Source organism: Pinus tabuliformis, chromosome J, assembly GCF_031772625.1.
Source record: "Pinus tabuliformis cultivar Carrire ecotype Pingquan chromosome J, CPIR1, whole genome shotgun sequence".
Lineage (NCBI taxonomy): Eukaryota > Viridiplantae > Streptophyta > Pinopsida > Pinales > Pinaceae > Pinus > Pinus tabuliformis.
This window is the reverse complement of record NC_142295.1, coordinates 1,486,961,785-1,486,982,495: the sequence shown is the minus strand read 5'-3', so window position 1 is coordinate 1,486,982,495 and position 20,711 is coordinate 1,486,961,785. Positions and strand designations below refer to the sequence as shown.

At 33.8% G+C, this 20,711-nt stretch overlaps 1 protein-coding gene across 2 annotated transcripts; it reads left to right on the top strand.

Annotated features, from left to right (window-relative positions):
• Positions 1-12,775: 12,775 nt before the first annotated feature.
• On the top strand, positions 12,776-15,995 carry LOC149233025 (caffeoyl-CoA O-methyltransferase-like). Of its 2 annotated transcripts, none has more exons than XM_089376633.1 (6): positions 12,776-12,919; positions 13,390-13,541; positions 13,672-13,751; positions 15,152-15,296; positions 15,406-15,537; positions 15,623-15,995. In XM_089376633.1, the coding sequence occupies exons 2-6, from the start codon at positions 13,500-13,502 to the stop codon at positions 15,914-15,916; spliced, it is 693 nt and encodes a 230-aa protein (XP_089232759.1). In that variant the 5' UTR covers positions 12,776-12,919; positions 13,390-13,499; the 3' UTR covers positions 15,917-15,995. The 2 variants fall into 2 exon arrangements, with proteins under 2 accessions (XP_089232759.1, XP_089232760.1); XM_089376634.1 differs by lacking the exon at positions 12,776-12,919 and adding an exon at positions 12,942-13,215.
• The last annotated feature ends 4,716 nt before the right edge of the window (positions 15,996-20,711 follow it).

Genomic DNA, 20,711 nt, shown 5'->3' with positions numbered 1-20,711 from the left:
AAGGAATTGACCACTTTACAATATTTTCAAAGAGGTAAGTATGACTATCATGTATTTATGTTTACACTAAATCTTAACTAACAACTCTCTTTTCTAATAATTTTCTGTGGAAGTTTTGAAGTCACACTCTCACCATCTTAAAAATACAATTTCATCTTTAGAGTGTCTAGATTTGTCTAATATACTAGTATAGATCCATTTTGAATCAATAATTTACATTCTCACAACCTTAAAACTAATGCAATTAATGAATATATCAAGATAATGCAATATAAACAAAGAATTGACCACTTTACAATATTTTCAAAGAGGTAAGTATGACTATCATATTACGCATTGTGTATTTAGATGTATATATCAATATGTGTATATATCTATGTACATTATTAACTAGTGTAACCATATAAAATAAATAGGTGGTAAATGTTGTAAGACATCAATCTATAATAAACATCAAAACACTTATTATTATTATTATTATTAATTATAAAAAGAATTGATTACAATGTGATGTTTAATATTTTGACTAAGTCAAATTACATAAAAATAAAAATTTAAAAATAAAATTAAATAAAAAGATTAATGTAATGTAAATATTTTAACTCGTTCAAAATAAAATAAAAATAAAGAAACAAAAATAATCTTATAAAAATAAAAATAAAACTAGCCCATGGTATTGACCTGTAGTATTAAGAACCCATGTTATTGACCCATGGTATTGACCTATGGTATTAATGTGGAATGTAGCCTATTTAAAGGGGGAAATTAAACCAGATTAAATCCAACTTAACTCTGGACAAAGCACTTAGAGAGATCAAATCTCTTGATATGAAAACCTAATTTTAGAGTGAAAAGATATTTGATCCCTCTCAGTAATTGGTAGATCAAAGTCAAGATAGATCTAGGTTGGTATATGAGTTAAACATATATACATTTCAAAAAACATGGAATGAGATTCTTAATCATTGATATTTATTCCCACTTTACAATGGAGATTCTTAATTTGTAAATAGGCTCTGTTACAATACCATAATTATCAATTTCACATGTTGAAAAACCATAACTCATTTCATATGACATTTGTTCATATGGAATTTTCTTAATTAATCAATTTAATTAAAAGAGCTTGTTCATATGGAATTTTCTTAATTAATAAATTTAATTAAAAGAGCAATACGGGCATAACTACCTTGGGGATAAATCTCAACCTTTGATTTGTGTATACTACTAAGAACATTTTAGAATATTTTGCGGATGCTAAATATCTACCATTCATCTAATAATTACTGATAAGTACATTAAAATTTTGGAAGCCCTATTCTAAAATAAACATGCCCATGCCTATCAATATAAACATGTTATATTTTAACATGTTATATTTTTTTTATTAATTTTTTTAATGGATGTGTTGCATTGGTAATTGAGAGAGGGTATTCATGTTTGCACTAAATCTTAACTGACATCTCTCTTTTCTAACATGATTTTTTTTGGAAGTATTGAAGTTACACTCGCACCATCTTAAAAATACAATTTCATCTTTAGAGTGTCTAGATCCATTTAATATACCAATATAAATATGTTATATTTTTTTTATTAATTTTTTTAATGGACGTGTTGCATTGGTACTTCAGAGAGGGCCTTAACTAACGTCTCTGTTTTCTAACATTATTTTTTGTGGAAGTATTGAAGTTACACCCTCACCGTCTTAAAAATACAATTTCATCTTTAGAATGTTTAGATCTATCTAATATACCAATATAAATCCATTTTAATTCTAGAGCTACAAGTGTCTAGAAAGATCAAATGTTTCAAGATCCAAACCTCTTATGGAATGGAAAACTTGAAGAAAGGTTTGCACCTCAAGATATTTGATTCATAGCGTTGATGATCTATTTTTTTAATGTGATATGCCTAACACACACACACACACACACACACACACACACATATATATATATATATAACTTAGAGGTAACAGTTACATCTTGTAAACAAGGTGCAAGTGCGTAGGCAGTTTGGCTGGGTTTCTGGGGGTTTCTTGGCAACTTCATGGAGTTAGACTTAACATACTATACTCTCAGCCCCGATCACATGAATATTTTTCCATCAGAATTCCAAAGTATATTAGACTATCCAAGGCAGAAGTGAGAAGGTTGTGGGGGTTTTGAACGGGGGCTTGTTAACCGTAGGTGCATTCACTTTGAGGGATTTGTTGGTTACTTGTTGGGATTTTTGTAGTATAGGTCCCATTTCTTTTGGTGTACCATCAGGTTCTCAAATTTACTCACATTCTCTAACAACATGTAGCAGTTTGGAATTGGTCGTGACAGATCAGGTTAATGTATTAGTTACTCCATTCTTGAGGGTTTAAACTTCCCTACTTCAGGGTCATTCACTGCTGGTTTTCAGACACTAGAGTTAGATTCTTTTATGGCTTTTACTCAAGAAGGGGAGAAACTTTATTTTTCGTCTACAGTAGGGGTTTTACTTGTCAGCCGCTAGTTTGGTTTATGAGGCTGAGATGGTGTCCAAGGTTTTTCAAATGGCTTCGAGTGGACTTTCGAAGATGTTCTTGGTCGATGGGTATAGTGGTGGTCTTCCTATGGGGACAATAGTATATGAATAGCAAGTTAGGGGTGGTGAGGGCAAAGAAGCTTCTCACTTGCTAGTTAAATATTTGTTGGGTTTGGGCTCTAAAATAAAGAAGGATGGGGCCTTACGAAGTGAAAAGTACCTAGCCGCTTATACCCTCAGTTTGGGGTTTGACGTTGAAATGGAGGAGGTTGAATATTTAATGAAGAAGAATTTGGTCAACTAGGCCAGAGGGAGAAAATTCAGTATTGGGAATTTGCATGAATGACTTCAAGCAGATATTGCCCCTAAGGTAAATTCCCCTCCTAAGATATTTATGTTAGCTAAAGGGTGGATTCAACTCAACTTTGGTTCTCATGAGGAGGCGAAGGTTATAACCAAGAAGGTTTGGTCTAATGACTCTGCCCCTTTTGTGTTTAGGTTTTGGTCACCACTTTTCGATGTGAGTAAGGAAAGGTTAGATGTGGTGTCGATCTGGTTTCAATTTCCTAGGCTCCCATCAAACATGTGGAACAAAACGAGATTCAAGGATATTGGAAACAACATTGGGGTTTTCTTGGGAGTAAATTATTCATTCAAAGAAACAAGAGATGTGTCAATTGCCTAGATTTTGGTCAATCTAGGTTTGAGAAAATGTCTCTATGAAACTATCAATATTGATAGAGGCTATGAGCATCTTTAGATTCTCAACTATGAAGGGGTAGCGTTTAGTTGTAAACAATGCCAAAAATATGGGCACATAGTCTACCTCTATTCACTCCCCTTCAAAAAAGGTTTGACACATGAAGGAGCTAAGAAGAAAATGAAGGTGGATCAGGGGTCGGATTTGGGGGTTAGCTCGATGGAAGGGTTGGCTGATCATAGGTCAAAGGATATTAATATGGAGATTCCTTCTGCTTCAAGCCTACCAGTATCAAAGTCGTCAGATCCGAAACAATGCATGGATGTTGAGCTCTCTTCTAACGCTCCTGGTGAGATATCTTCTCTAGCTGCACATCTTGCAAGTTTTCTTTCTCTCCCTCTTACTGTCTCTTCCCTTGCTATTTCTTTTTTGAATCTCAGGTTTGATTGGAATCATGAGTCTGGGGGTTGGGTTCTAGTGTGTCACTATCTGTAATTAGGGTTTCACCTACTTAGGTCAATTTCCCTGTTCCCCTTTAATCGTTGGCTTTTTCCTCTTCGAGATCCTCCACTTCCTCTAGAAAGTCTGGTTTCTTGGGGATTTCGATGTTGGTGATATCCTTTATAACCTCTATTATCATATGATTTCCCCCATTTTTAAAGCCTTGTCTAGGGGCTTAGGTCAAATTGGGTTATCTAATCCAAAATATCATGGGAGAATATCATCTTTATCCAAGGCCAAAGAAAGAGCCAAAGAGGATCTAGTTGCTTGTAGGAAATTATCTATCATTGGGGTGCTAAGAGCATTGAACGCCCAAGGCAAGGCATGGTGTCTTAATGAATTTTTAATATTTACACTGTAGAGGCTTGGAAAGTGCCTCTCAAAAAATTGCTCTGAAGAGATTGGTCAAGGTCGAGGGACTGAATGTCATTTTCCTTTAGGAAGACCTAGGGGTTGGGGAGGCAGTCTCTAAGGCTTTGGAGAATATGTTGGGAGGATGGTGTTTCATCTCCTTGAATTTTTGTGGCTGATTTGAAGGTCTTGCAATAGGTTGGGATACTCAAAATGTTTTTTTTTTTTTTTTCCCGAATTTCTGGAGTGTTAATTATAGATTGGGGCTTGAAATTGTTTCTTCATATTGGGGAATACCTCCTTTGTATTAATATTTGTGGGCCATGTGAAGGTTGTCTGGAGTTTTGGAACCACCTTTTTGAGCTTAAGATGTTGGAGGTTGATAATCTAATCATCGGCGTGCATTTAAATTTTTCTTTGGGTTTTATTAAGTCCTGGGGTCCAAGAGCCATAGTAGATAGTCTTTCTGATCGTAGATAGTCCTAAATGGTGCACATTATCGTTACTATCATCGTCCTTTTATGGATGACCTTGATGGTCAAATTTAGTTCCTATTTCTCTTTGTTATATCTTTATTTGCATATCATTTGCATATCATGTTGTCTAGTTATGAATTTGTTGATGTAGCCAATATGGCTAGAAACTGTGTATTTATGTAAGATTGATGTTGAGTATTGCTACTTTGATCTTTTTTTAAGCTATTTGAGAGGGCCTGTGTTTGATGTAAGTTGGCATATATTTTGTCCGGGAAAGTTTAGTTTATTTTTTTACTTGGCCATTGCTTGGGTTGAGGCAAATCCATCTTGAATACATTTATGTGTATATACAAATTGTAATTTTGTTTACATTGATAAATGAAATTACGGTTTTTCCTCAGGTAATTTTTTTTATTGTGAATATTGAATTATTTTTATACTTCTTAATTAAATTTAAGTTTGAAGTTCTAAAATATGGTGGATAGTAATATGAATCATTGTTTTAATTTATATAGTATAAATCTTAATTTATAGTTACTATTTATATCAATATATATTTCATATTTTTATATTTGGATTATTTTTATTTTTAATTAAGTTTATTAATCAAATGTAAAACTTTATATGTTTATTAATCATATGTTATGAAATATCATGGTTACAAACATGAATCATTATTATTTATAGTTCTTGAAAATATGTTTGTAATTTTGTCAATAAAAACATAATTACAATATAATAAATTGGATTGAATCAATTTTGGATTTTTTTAATTGAGGTGACATTATATTATTATTATTATTATTTGATCAAAAGCTTCATCTATGAACACTACAATATCTCTCTCATATTGAGCCAACATTTACACTCATTTATGAACACTATAATATCTCTCCAGGTTGAAAAGTGTCTCATGGCCCAATTAAAAAATAATAATTTATAAAAAAGATATATTAATTTTAGAAGTTTTTTCATCTACCAAATTCTCATAAATATGTACCATCATAAATAACACCAAATACATAGATGCATTATTTTTTTATTTTTTATTTTAAATGTGTTATATGGAATAATCCCTTGAGAGAGAAAGTATTCATGATTACCATAAATATTATTTTGGAACATGCTTTTTTTTAAGATGTTAAGTTTTATTCCCTTCATTTTAAAATACAATTTCATCATTTAAAAACTAAAAATGTGATTGGAAAGTTGATGATCATTGAACTTTGATGGAAATAAATTATCATATATCAATGTTAAGCAAAGGTGTCTTTTATTCTCTATTTTTTTTAGCATATACATTGATAAGTTAGAAGAGTATTTGAAAGAAACAAGTTATGTTGGGCCTACTCTCATTGACATAGTCATCATTCTTATTGTTTACGATGAATAATGTCTTTTATTCTCTATTTTTTTAACATATACATTGATAAGTTAGAAGAGTATTTGAAAAAAACAAGTTGTGTTGGGTCCACTCTTACTAATATAGTCATCACTCTTCTTGTTTATGATGGGTATCTTGTTCTGTTCTTTTGGCAAGAAGTCCTTTACCATCTTTGACAAGTAACTAAGAATCCTATAGAATGGGTATAACTATTAATACTAACAAAATGAATGTCATGATAATTAAATTCATAAAGATCACATATGATACTTTCATATCTGACAACAATAACTTGGAGATAGTTCCTACATACAAATATCTTGGAATTGATATCCATCACAAACTCAAATTATTGAGAATATAGTATTGATAAAATGATAGATGGAGTACGAAAATCCTATTATGGACTTGAAAATAATTGTAAGGAAGTGGATCTTTAGATATGAGAATAAAAAAATTCCTCTTTGGATGTGATGTTTAGAGATACAATATCTTCATAAAGTTCTGGAGGAAGATAGAACATATCCAAAAACATCAAGTATAACCTATAATCTCAAGATTAAAGGAAATGCACTCTATCCTATCTTTCTCATCAAGGCAAGCCTTTATTCTATTGAAAGCATGACTATTACTAGGTATCTTATGTATGAGAAGAGGTTAAACAACATGGAAGACAAGAAGTTCCTAAAATTGTTTCTAACTCTAGCCAAAACCATGTTTGGCTCAAGAGGGGATGACATAAGGATACCCAATCTCAGCTAGGCCATTAGGGGATAAAGGAGGAGATCATTTTGTAAATTAAGGACAATAATAAAAATATTATTACCTCAAAATTTAAGGAGAAATCATGGGTGATAAAGTGTAGAAAAAGGTAACTAAGCTATTATAAGGAGGTGATGAATTCAAATCTTGAAAATCAAATGTATTTCTTTGTCTTGGCTAATATAAGAAGAAAATAAAGACGGTTAAAATAAGAACAAATTCTCATGAGCTCCATGTCAATTAGCAAAACATCATGGGATGAGAAGAGAGAATCACTAATCTTCTTAACCTTCTAACTCAACAAAATTATGGTGATCTTGGAATTTTTTTAATACTTTATGAGCATAGAAATAAAATTTTAAAAAATCCAAACAATTTCTTACATTGTTAAGATAAAAAAAGAAAAAAAGAAAAAAAAAAAGCATATTTAATTTTAAGAAATTTTAAACATCATCTTAATTATCATAAATTAATATCTAATTAAATTCGTTTTTTTGAGGTAAAATGTATTTCTTTCAAAACCAGAAATTACAGATAAACTCAAAAGTCAAGTCAATCTCTCACTAGGGAGATCTAACCAAATCCAAAATTTACTCTCTATAGAGAGGTGAGAGGTATCTAAGCCCTAGGAGATACAAAATTTAGCATACAAAAAAAGAATTTGGCCTAAGCAGAAATGGAGAAAAGCAACAATAACAAAGGAACCATAAAGCATAGACATGGTAGAAACTAGGAAGAAGGGTCCAAGTCTGAGACAACAATCTAGGTGGGGTCTTTAGTATCTCTGGAGATGCCTCCTGCTAAGGGGGGGGATGTCGAGAGCTATTTAATTCATTCCATCCTTCAATCTAAGTCCCTCATATGCCGATGCTAATGCTAAAGGGAACTGAGAATATCTGTGTGATGCTTGTGCTGGTCTAAGAGAGTGCACCCCAATAGAAATTTCATGTGCCAGTAGAGATCAAGTATTTGCATGTATTGATTAAAATTACCTCTCGTATGCCATGTGTCCAAAATCTAATCCACCCACTAATTAAGAACCTCCGTGTTAGATAGGGGTATTTTATGAGGAAAAGCTTCCCCCTCAACAGGGATGAGCTTTTCTTGAATGGGTCTTGGCATGAGGTCACGAAAGTGAGAGGCATCATCCTCTAGATGATGCTGCATGTGTGTACTACCCCTGTGGGCCCGCTCTTGGTAATAAGAGGCACCCCTCTAAATTTGCGCCCACTGATGAGACATGGAGGAAAGGTCAAAGAATAGGTAAGGCTCGACCACAGACTAGAACAAGCTCATGGATTCAAGGAACCCGGAGGAGCACCACGTAAATCGAGTACTAGCAAGAGAATCACCAAACTAAAGGGACCTACAATGAGATACACAGGTTGCGTCGTCACGAAGGGACAGGGAGGATAAAAAGAAAGTCCAGACAAGAAACAAACTAGAATACATCAAAGCAGGAGCTTGCGTTGAACAAACTCATAAGTCAGATCATTCAATGATATGAAGTAGGCTTATGAGAGGATTTTCGGCGTAAATCACAAGATATTTCATTTGTCGACGCGTTTCGAACCAATCAGTGTGGTTCATCGTCAGGACAAGTTGAAAGAACAGAACATGCTTTGCATGTTAAATAGATAGAGTAGAACCTCCAACGGCTATATTTCTTGACTAGGTAACGGCTATATTGACAATGGCTAGATTTGACTAGCTAGTTAGGATAGGATTAGGGGTATAACCATTATATTAATTAAATAAGCTACCTTGGTTAGTTAAATTCTTATTAAAATAATAGAAAATGGACCCTTTTTATCCACTTACAATTATAAATATATATTAAAAAATAAATTGTAACTTAAAATTAATAAAATTAATAGTTAGTTATCAAAGTTATTATATTTAACTATTAGAGTAATTAATAGTTAGTTATAAAAATTATTAAAAATATAAAATATTAGAGTAATATATAAATAGCTAGATATATTTTTATTAAAATAAAAGTCAAAGGAACTATTTCATACACTAATTTATAAATCAAATTAATTATAAACTAAATTAATTTTAAATTAATAGTTATTTATAAAAGTTAAATATATAAATATTAGAGTGATTTAAGGGTATCATAATAGAGTAATTTAAATTATAATTAAGATATTATAAATATATATCTAACTAAATCAAAAAATAAATTAATATAAATTAATAGTAAGTTATCCAAGATATTATATTAGAGTAGTTAGTTATAAAAGTTATAAATATTAGAGTAATATATAAATAGTAAGTTATAATTTTATTAAAATGTAAGTTAAAGGGACTGCTTCATACACTTATATAATAAAATAAATTAATTTTAATTCAAAAGTTATTTATAAAAGTTAAATAAATATATAAATCTTAGAGTAATTTAAGGGTTAGAAAGAATATTTTAATATTTAAAATTAATGGTTTAAGTGTTAAAATTATCATAGATTATTTTCAAGATTATTTTCTTTATGTTATTAGCCTAAATAAGTGCTATTACAATACCTCCAACAAAATCAACCTCAAAGAACAAAGGCCACAAGAAACAAGAAACCAGGGGAAAATTTTCTTAAAAGACAACAAGAAAAAACAATAAATAGGGAGGGGAAGGCAGGAAGACAACGCCTAGGAGGAGAGGGTTGGGACCCAACAACTACTGATCTTCTAGCCATCCTCTCTACTGAGATTGTTCAACATTTTTTCAATCTCAAGCGCTTCCTTAAATTTCCGATGATGGAATTGGGACACTCTAGCAATCACACTAGCCTCCTCGATGTAGACATGATGATTGGTTTTCTCCACATGCTCTGCTAAAGTAGAATACTTGGCTCTCCTATGCTTAAGGTCAGTTGGTGCTCACTAATCCTTTGATTAATGGAGCGCCCAATCTCACCAATGTAGGGGGTCCCACAAGAACAAGGAATAATATAAACCCCTATCATGTCCTTCACTGATCTGAGGGACTTACGAATGGTGTTAAGAGGTCTAAAGGTCAAGGGGACATTATGCTTCTTAAGAATCCTCGCAATCCTATCCGTGGTCCCTTGAACAAACGGAAGATGGACACCGGGAACCCTCTCCTTCTTATCTCTTTTAGTCAACGAATTCCTAGCAGCTTTGAGGAAAGCCCTCTGTCCCAAGTGCCTACGGACAGAGGGCTTTCCTCAAAGCTGTTAGGAATTCATTGACTAAAAGAGATAAGAAGGAGAGGGTTCCCAGTGTCCATCTTCCGTTTGTTCAAGGGACCACGGTAGGATTGCGAGGATTCTTAAGAAGCATAATGTCCCCTCGACCTTTAGACCTCTTAACACCATTCGTAAGTCCCTTAGATTAGTGAAGGATCCAATGACCCCAAGGACATGAAAGGGGTTTATATTATTCCTTGCTCTTATGGGACCCCCTATATTGGTGAGACTGAGTGCTCCATTAATCAAAGGATTAGTGAGCACGCAGCTGACCTTAAGCATAGGAGAGCCTTGAGTCTTCTGCTTTAGTAGAGCATGTGGAGAAAACCAATCATCATGTCTGTATCGAGGAGGCTAGTGTGATTGCTAGAATGTCCCAATTCCATCACCGGAAATTTAGGGAAGCGCTTGAGATTGAAAAAAGGCTGAACAATCTCAATAGAGAGGATGGCTGGAAGATCAGTAGTTGCTGGGTCCCAGCTCTCTCCTCCTAGGCGTTGTCTTCCTGCCTTCCCCTCCCTATTTATTGTTTTTTCTTGTTGTCTTTTAAGGAATTTTTCCCCTGGTTTCCTGTTTCTTGTGGCCTTTGTTCTTTGAGGTTAATTTTGTTGGAGGTATTGTAATAACACTTATTTAGGCTAATAACTTAAAGAAAATAATCTTGAAAATAATCTATGATAATTTTAACACTTAAACCATTAATTTTAAATATTAAAATATTCTTTCTAACCCTTAAATTACTCAAATATTTATATATTTATTTAACTTTTATACATAACTTTTGAATTAAAATTAATTTATTCTATTATATAAGTGTATGAAGCAGTCCCTTTAACTTACATTTTAATAAAATTATAACTTACTATTTATATATTACTCTAATATTTATAACTTTTATAACTAACTACTCTAATATAATATCTTGGATAACTTACTATTAATTTATATTAATTTATTTAGATATATATTTATAATATCTTAATTATAATTTAAATTACTCTATTATGATACCCTTAAATCACTCTAATATTTATATATTTAACTTTTATAAATAACTATTAGTTTAAAATTAATTTAGTTTATAATTAATTTGATTTATAAATTAGTGTATGAAATAGTCCCTTTGACTTTTATTTTAATAAAAATATATCTAGCTATTTATATATTACTCTAATATTTTATATTTTTAATAATTTTTATAACTAACTATTAATTACTCTAATAGTTAGATATAATAACTTTGATAACTAACTATTAATTTTATTAATTTTAAGTTATAATTTATTTTTTAATATATATTTATAATTGTAAGTGGATAAAAAGGATCCATTTACTGTTATTTTAATAAGAATTTAACTAACCAAGATAACTTATTTAATTAATATAATGGTTATACCCCTAATCCTGTCCTAACTAACCAGTCAAATCTAGTCGTTGTCAACTAGTCAAGGAATATAGCTGCTGGAGGTTCTGCTCTATCTATTTAACATGCAAAGCATGATCTGTTCTTTCAACTTGTACTGACGATAAACCACACTGGCTTGTCCTGACGATGAACCACACTGGTTGGTTCGAAATGCGTGGACAAATGAAATATCTTGTGATTTACGCCGAAAAATCTCTCATAAACTTAATATGGATCACAGAAGCCTCAATTCAACAAATGAAATAGGCTAACATAAGATAGAAAGAAATACTGCAGAAGAACAGGGAACCTGAAGACAGGAGAAAGGGGAGCGAGACAAGAAGGGAAGATGAGAAAAACAAGAACTACTAGGAGGATGCTTAGAGGAAACAGACTGGAAAAAGGTGGGAAGAAAAAGAAAAAGTGAAAAGTTTGAAAACCAATGTAGACTTGAGGTAACAAATCTACAAGAGAACAAATAATATGAGTTAATATCAATTTTGTATTAAAAATCATATTAAGAGTTTCAAAGCATTGCCATAGAGTAGAGAGGAAAACAACTCCCCTAAGTTGTTGGATTCTAAAATTAGAAAGCAATTTTTTAACAACCACATCTTGAGGATGGAATACCCTATTAAGGTTATCTTAGTCCCTGGGTGCAAACTTGGATAACCCTACGTGCTACCTACCACAAGAACAAACTCAAAATGCGTATGTGGGCCTAGAGCCATGGGAAAAATCCTTTCTCGCGTTAGACCCACATGAGTGAATACTCGATTAACCCCGCATAGGCAAAGTGGTAAACAACTCATTTGTAGTTCAATTACCTCCATGGTGTGGTTGGCCTTAATTATTCATTGGAGTGTGTTACCACGTGCTACCGGATCTCCGGTCCGTTCACCAAGTGAGATGGTGGCAACGGCCCCAGTCACTCCATCTGGGAAAATCAATTTCTATTTTAAAGTACATTTTAAACGATTTATATAAACAATTTATTGGAGTTGTCTATAATGCGATTTTTTGGAAAAGCTTCCAAAAAGTCTTATTATAGACAACTGGCTATTTATATATGATTAAAATCTGCTAACTTTTGGTGTTAGTTGGACGATATATTTATTGGGTTGTTATGTGTAATTGCATGCACGGATTTCATTGGTCACCCCATCTGGGAAATACATCTTAAAAGATTTATATAAACTATTTATTGGAGTTGTCTCTAATGCGACTTTTTGAAAAAACTTAAAAAAATCTCATTATGGACCACTGCCCACTTTTATGATTAAAATCTGCCCACTTTTATGATTAAAATCTGCCCACTTTTGGTGTTAATTGGACGATATATTTATTGGGTTGCCGTGTTTAATTGCATGCACGGATTTCAGAGTTAATGTGTGAATTTGACCTGTTAATTGCATGCACGGATTTTAGAGTTAAGTGACCAAGTAGCTGTAGGGTTATAAGTAGATAGAAAGCCTATTACATCCAAACGAACAACCTGTACTGCAGTAGGGTTTGATGGTTTTTTGGTCAATTACTATTCCACTTCTCGTTTAGATCCACCAGTACTATTCCACTACACATTTATTCTTCTTCTCAGAGGTGTGAGATTTGCGTTTTAGGGTATGTTGACTTGTATCTCTACAGTAGAATTTTAATGTTCATGTGTTTGATCTGATCTGGCCACTGTTTTGTTCATCGGTTAGGTTGTCTGAGCGGTTTTGACAGAGGGTGGATGCATTTTGGCTTAGGCCTTTCTTTCTTTCATTTCTGGAAATGCTCTGTAGAGGAAGTTACAGTTGTCATTTGGCTAAGGGTATTTCTGTACAATAAAAATCAAATAGAACTTGCACCAGGTTCATTCGTATCCAGTGGGTAGATATGGGGTTGGGGTGAAGCTATACAAATTTAATCACCTCGTAACTTCTAGCTAGACCACCTGTAGGATAGTCGCATCTTCACTGTCTATTATACATACAATATCTAAGTTGCAGACCAATTGCATAGAGCCGATTGGGGAATTCCAATGGAATTGTTTTGTTGAGTTTAATTTTATTTAGTTGTTATTATATCTGTTTTCAGCTGTGTTGCAGGTGTAAGGAAATAACACAGGCACGGATGTTCGACACATAGCTGCAGCAGACGTGCAGGTGGATTTAACCCCCTAGGACAGCAGCAGAGTAAGGTTGTGATCGATCAGAAAATGGATCACAAAAGTCTGTTGCAGAGCGATGCCCTTTATCAGGTTACTCTCACCTTTTCTGGGCTACATAAATTTAGCAGAGCCATTGACGGATTAAGTTACTGTTTCCCTAGTAGTGGATTGTATTCATGTACTTGTCGTGCGGGAATCGCTAATAATGCGAATATTGCAGTATATATTGGAAACAAGCGTATACCCTCGTGAGCCCGGGCCCTTGAAGGAGCTCCGGGGATCGACTTCCAAACATCGTCAGTAAGCTCCACATCTCTATTTTATTTCGTATTGAGTTTTGGTGTTTTATTTTGTATGGAGTTTTGATGTTTGGAATTGATTTGTTAGTAGTCTCAACTGTGTTAAAATCTTTAGAGTGTAGGAGGATAGCAATATGAAAGCAAGTTCTATCACCAACTCGAACATAATATCTGAAGTTTTGGTGTTACTAATTAATTAGAAAGTACTCTCACCAGCGTTATAAATTCCTTAAAGAGTTTTGGTATTTTATTTTGTATGGAGTTTTGGTGTTTCGAATTGATTTGTTAGTAGTCTCAACTGTGTTAAAATCTCTCGAGTGTAGGAGGATAGCAATATGAAAGCAAGTTCTATCACCAACTGGAACATCTGAAGTTTTGGTGTTTTATTTTGTACAGAATTTTGGTGTTTGGAATTGATTTGTTAGTAGTCTCAACTGTGTTAAAATCTCTAGAGTGTAGGAGGATAGCAATATGAAAGCAAGTTCTATCACCAACTCGAACATCTGAAGTTTTGGTATTTGGAATTAATTAGAAAGTAGTCTCACAGGTGTTATAAATGTCTTGAAGAGTTTTGGTTTTTTATTTCGTATGGAGTTTTGGTGTTTGGAATTGATTTGCTAGTAGTCTCAACTGTGTTAAAATCTCTAGAGTGTAGGAAGATAGCAATATGAAAACAAGTTCTATCACCAACTCAAAGATCTGAAGTTTTGATGTTTCTAATTAATTAGAAAGTAATCTCTCCGGTGTTATAAATTCCTTAAAGAGTTTTGGTGTTTTATTTTGTATGCAATTTTGGTGTTTGGAATTGATTTGTTAGTAGTCTCAACTGTGTTAAAGTCTCTAAATTATAGGAGGATAGCAATATGAAAGCAAGTTCTATCACCAACTTGAACATCTAAAGTTTTCGTGTTTCTAATTAATTAAAAAGTAGTCTCACCGGTGTTATAAATTCCTTAAAGAGTTTTGGTGTTTTATTTCGTATTGGAGTTTTGGTGTTTGGAATTGATTTGCTAGTAGTCTCAACTGTGTTAAAATCTCTAGAGTATAGGAGGATAGTAATATGAAAGCAAGTTCTATCACCAACTCGAACATCTGAAGTTTTAAAATTAGAAAGTAGTCTAACCGGTGTTATAAATTCCTTAAAGAGTTTTGGTGTTTGGAATTGATTTGTTAGTAGTCTTAACTGTGTTAAAATCTCTAGAGGGTAGAAGAATAACAATATGAAAACAAGTTCTATCACCAACTAGAACATCTGAAATTTTGGTGTTTTGGTGTTTCAAATTAATTAGAAAGTAGTCTCACCAGTGTTATAAATTCCTTAAATCTAAATACAAATGGGTGTTGTGCTGGCAAAACCGGTTTTCATGGTGTAAAGCAACTATGGATTGTCTGTTGTGACAGGCATATGATGGCTATTCCTCCGGATGAAGGTCAATTTCTGGGCCTCCTTCTGAAGTTGATGAACGCCAAGAACACAATAGAGATTGGGGTGTACACTGGTTACTCACTTCTCAGCACAGCCCTTGCCTTACCCAGTGATGGAAAGGTACATTTATATTCACATTTATATGCCTGTATTAACAGTATATATTCCGAAACAGGGGAATTTAATGTTTGTATGTGGGCCAATTAATTAATGAAGGGTGGCATGGCAGATAATAGCGTTGGACATTAACAGAGAGAATTATGATATGGGGCGACCGATCATCGAGAAAGCTGGAGTTGCCCACAAAATTGATTTCAGAGAAGGCCCTGCTCTGCCAGTTCTGGATGAAATGCTTAAGAATGTACGTAAAATATATGAGGGACAATTTAAGGGTTTGGGGATAGCAGATTAAGGCTTAATAAATTGATGAAATGGTTATTGTGCAGGAGGAGATGCACGGATCGTTTGATTTCGCGTTTGTAGATGCTGACAAATGCAACCATCTGAACTACCATATGCGACTGATAGATCTGGTGAAGGTGGGAGGAGTGATTGCGTATGATAATACTCTGTGGCTGGGATCCGTTGCGCTTACTCCAGAAGCTCCCATGAGCGAACTCATGAGATATAGCAGAGAGCATACGTTGGAAGTAAACAAGGCCCTTGCCGCAGATCCTCGTATCGAGATTGCCCAGATCCCAATTGCCGATGGCCTGACGCTGTGCAGGCGCCTTTCCTGAAAATTATTTCAGGGATATCATCTAAAATTCGAGGTCACAATTTCGTTCAGAAAATAACAGGTCACAATTTCGCTCATAAAATAACGGTAATTATGGTGAGATTTTGACAAAATTTTATTATTTATTTATTTTTTTGATATTTTGGTTATATTCATAAATTTTAAGAGAGCTCGGAAAATAATGGTAATTATTGTAAGATTTTGACCCAAAAAATTTTAATATTTAAATTATATTCATAAATTTTAAGATTTTAAATACCGATGGATTATTTTTTTTTTATATATTTAAATTATACCCCTAAATTTTATGATTTTAAAAGTCAAGGAATTCCAGATTTTTTTATATATCTAAGTTATACCCATAAGTTTTAAGATTTTGGGGCCGGCGGGATTCTTGATTGTGCTGGATTCCTTTCATCATTTTAAAAACACAATTCTAATACTCCAACAATCAGATTTTCCAAAAAAAAAATTATCCCTAAATTCCTAAGAAAAATTTAGGATCAATGCGATATTGTAGCCTTAGTACGCCTCTAAAATTGAGTGCATATTAGACTTTTGATACAATATGTTTCCATTGGTTAATGATTTGGATTTACATTAATGTTCTTTCTTAGCTGGTTTCCTTTCGTGCCATCTAATTTATGGTTCCTCTCTGATATCAAATTATATCAATGTGAATGGTAGTTAAAATTTATTTACAGTTGGTACAGTTTCAGTCGTTATCAAGTTTTAGAAAGCAAAGTAATATTAACTAAACTAGAAAGCAAAGTAATATCAACTAAATGTTAAATAATTTTAAATAGAAAATCCGTTACCTAGGTTATTTTAAAAAATATATTTAACATATTTTTTTCAAAGAAATTTAGTATAATAAATAAAAAATAAATTTTTGTATTCAAGTTTGTATGATTCATAATGAATTAAGTAAAGTTTTTTTTGGTAGAAATTACATAAGAGAAATTTTTGGTTAACGCATTTCAAATAAACAAGTGTGGTTCATCATTAGGACCATTTTCTGATGGGGTGGTGGACATTTAGAACTCATCGACGTGCGAAGTATGACATCTGGCATTTCATATTGGTAGAGGAGGGCAGGCAATCTGCCTTCTCATTATGCTACAGTTAATGATTCTACCTCAAAACATGTGAAACATCAGCACTTGCTTGTGCGAGAGGGAGTAGGACGACCTTATGTATTCATGGCGTCCGTGATAAGGTGGTTAAGTAGCATTGAACATGTAGCATTCCAGATGGTAGTAGGCTCTCTGTAAGATGCGAATTTGTCTGTGTTTCCCTTTCTTTGGGTTGTGTAGATATGGTGGAGGACCTTCAACCGTCACTCCTCCTGTGGGATTATTAAGGTAACAAATCTCTCCTTGCCATTATGGGTGAAACTCTCTTTTTCATTCTTTAGCTAGAGGGTCTGCTGGTTGGAGAAGTGGTTGGTATTGGGTGTAAGTGTCTCGGGTCCGGGTAGATTCTAGCATTGGTATTTTGGGTGGTGATGCTTTGGTTCCTTGTGTAAGGTGGTTGGTGCTTTTTCTAGTGGTGTCAAGTTTTCTGGTGGCGTGATTTTGCTCGGGCCGAGGCTTTGGAGAAGGCTATATATTGGTTCTTCGTGATTGGCATTGTCTGGTTTTTATTTCCTAGTGCTGCTGGACGAATAATTCCTTCAGGGAAGCCCAGTGGTTTTGGCGTCGATCGAGTTTCTGGGAGTCAGGGTGTTTTGCCTTCTTTGTGTTTAGCTGGGCGGTTTTCCTTTGGACCCTCCAGGTTAGGGGTCGTTTGGTAGTGTTAGTCTAGGTCTTTGATAGATTTGTGGAGAATTCAGACAATGGAGACTAGCGAGGTTGGGACATTTCACTTATTCTGGCTGTGGCGTGTAGTGAAGGGTCTCAAGTGATGGTCAGCTCGCTGGTAGGGTGTGTAGTTATTGGTGGTGTGGTTCAGGGGTTGACTAGGTGGATGTTGGTATCGATTTGGGTTCGTTACCGGAGTCTAGGTTCAGCAAGGCTACCAAGTTGAAGGCGGTTCCATGTTCTTCACGCGCTCCTGTGTTGGATAAGTTGGAATTGTCCCAGCTGGGAGAGGGGACCATTGAGCTTGCTAGTGCTCGGGGTGGCATTGTGGAAGTCCGTGCTGATAAGAGTAGTTAGGATGCGGGAATAATGTGAGGCAAAGCTTGTGGGGGCCGTGGAGTTTTGGGTGGGAGAGGATCGTTGGTCGTCCCTGTGGGTGATAGGGGTTGCAGGATCCTGACACAGGGCAGTCGTGGAGTAGGCAGTAGTAGCAGGGGCACAGACGGTGGTCAAAGTTCGAGCTCACGAGGGTGGAGTGGCAGGACGAGAAACGTGGGGTTAGTTGGACACATTGTTGCTAGTCGCAACGGGAGAACTTCAGCACAACAGGAGATGTTCCAATCCATCATGGACACGTTGGAATCTCATGACAGGGTCCGAAAGGAAGAACGTGAGGTAGTTATGACTAAGTTGGAGCAAATCCACTACTTTCAATGCCACGTTCATGAATGAATTGTGGTTGTTTGGCGTGGCCAAAATATGCTAACAGAGAAGCTCGAGAAGCTGGAAACTTGGCTTGCTCACTTTGAGCAACATGTCCATTGTCTATACCCCCCTCCTCCTCCTCTAGGAACGGGGCTGGAAAATCCTGCTTCTGTCACTTCTAATAATTGATTATCGTAATTGGTGTCTTAATAGTTCTTTTTGTTTTTCGGTGTGTAAGACCTATAAAGTTATGAACCTCTCAATTGAGTATTTTGCTCTTTGTATGTAACATAATAATAATATTGGTCAACAAACTCGATTAGAGTAAATCCACATACTTTTTTACATCTCTATACATACCTTTTAAATAATAAAAACACTTCAACTTATCATAATAATAATAAAAAATTTAAGCCCGTTAATTTTTAAAAGCTATTTACCTTCACCAAACCAAATACACCGGATTCATTCATTACAAAAATAAATTGATGATGTTACTTGGAAAAAGCTATGAAACTTTGTATCACATTTCATGAATTTGAGGGTCTTTCCATTACATTGGCTTGAGGACGTCAGTTGAAAATGTTCTCTCAAAGTACGTGAGGATTTGCCAACGTAATTAAGATTCATAATTTGCCAACATAATTAAAATTCATATTAGTTATCATAAATGAAATGGAAAATCTATCTCTTTGGGAAATATGTTAATTTAAAAAAAGGGAAAGGAAATGAATGAGACTCTATTGTGCCGTTCTTTTCCCAAGCACAATATAAGTGTGTCACAACAATGAAAATAGTAAACTTAAATGATGCTTGACGAAGATGGTTATATGTAATTCATGTGAAGTATTTAAGTATTATTATAGTATGTTTTATTTTTAACGTTTATTTATTTTTTATCAAAAATTTTCTTTTGAATAATAGTTATTTATAACTTAATATTGGAATTTAATTTTTGTTAATTTTTATTATTATTTAAATTTATTTATTTGTAAGGCGATTGGTCAAAGTCTTATTATGAGTTATTTAGTAACTTTCATTTCTATTAGTTACTATTTTTTTGTTTTTAAATTTATTTCTTATTTAACTTTTTTAATTTGATTTTTTTCTTTTTTCTATTATTTTCATTTTTATGAATTTTAACATATTTTAATAAATTTAATTATAAAAACCCCATCTCTCTCTCTCTCTATATATATATATGTATATATGTATATATATGTATATATATATATATATATATATATAACACACGCACATATATATAAAGTGTATATATGTTAATACAAACAATATTAGTTAATCACATTTCTTAGTTTTTGGTGATGACATTCAATAGTGCAATGTTTTATTAGTTGTTTTATTTTTATGTGGAAATCTTTTTTTATTATTTTTTAGTTTAATTAAGCTATATATTAATTAAATGGCAAGTACTAGTTACTATGTAGCCCTTGTTAAATTTTTTTTACAGAAATGATTAATGGATATTATTAGATACTTGACCTTAATGCCAAAATTCGGATTACAAAAGGTGAGCCTAATTCCATGGGTGTCGCACAACCCTAAAAGGCCATGGCATTTATGCTTAGATCACATTTCTTTTTATTTGCTACTATGTGGTCAATTTCAGTGATTTTCCCAAGCTTGTGGGTACATACATATTGATTTAACAATAGGCAGTAAAACATGACAACTCACTAAATTAAGGAATTGGATCCCATGTTTCATCTCCGCCTCTAAGCAAAGCTCCAGCCGTAAGAATGGCTGCTTTGTTGGCTTCTATGTCTACCTCCTTGTTATTAGCTCTTAACATGTGGTAGAAATTCAATTTCTGAAATGAGTCTCCAAGATCTGTTATTCTGAAGATCAGCCTTGCAAGCCTTAGGTCTGAAGGCTTAGAATGATTCACCATAGTGTTAATGATAAGCTAAGAATCCCCAAATACATTAGCCTCCCTAATGTTAAGCTCTTTCAGAAGCTTGAGACCTTGGAAAAGAGCCAAAGCTTCAACTTGAACGTTGGAAGCAATGCCCAAACCCCAAGCGAAATTATGGATCCTTATGCCATCTGGGTTCAATATGACACCTCCAGCGCCAGCTCTTCTAAGGTTGCTCTTTGTAGCCCCATCAAAAAATACAGAATGTCTCGGATGATTTGTAATCCATCCCTGGAACTCTTTTGTTGTAGCCCTTATTTTCCAATCTTTGGGGAGGGAGATACTATTTGCAACTTCTTGAAACTGAAGATCGAGAGAAGAGCCCAAATTTATATCTTGTTGGCTTAAACTTG

What these genes read in the sequence shown, in the direction of transcription:
- LOC149233025 (XM_089376633.1), top strand. Translation starts at nt 13,500, where the DNA reads ATGGATCACAAAAGTCTGTTGCAGAGCGATGCCCTTTATCAG. An exon ending in CCTTACCCAGTGATGGAAAG is followed by an intron (nt 15,297 to 15,405) that starts GTACATTTATAT and finishes GTGGCATGGCAG; the next exon opens with ATAATAGCGTTGGACATTAA. An exon ending in TGGATGAAATGCTTAAGAAT is followed by an intron (nt 15,538 to 15,622) that starts GTACGTAAAATA and finishes GTTATTGTGCAG; the next exon opens with GAGGAGATGCACGGATCGTT.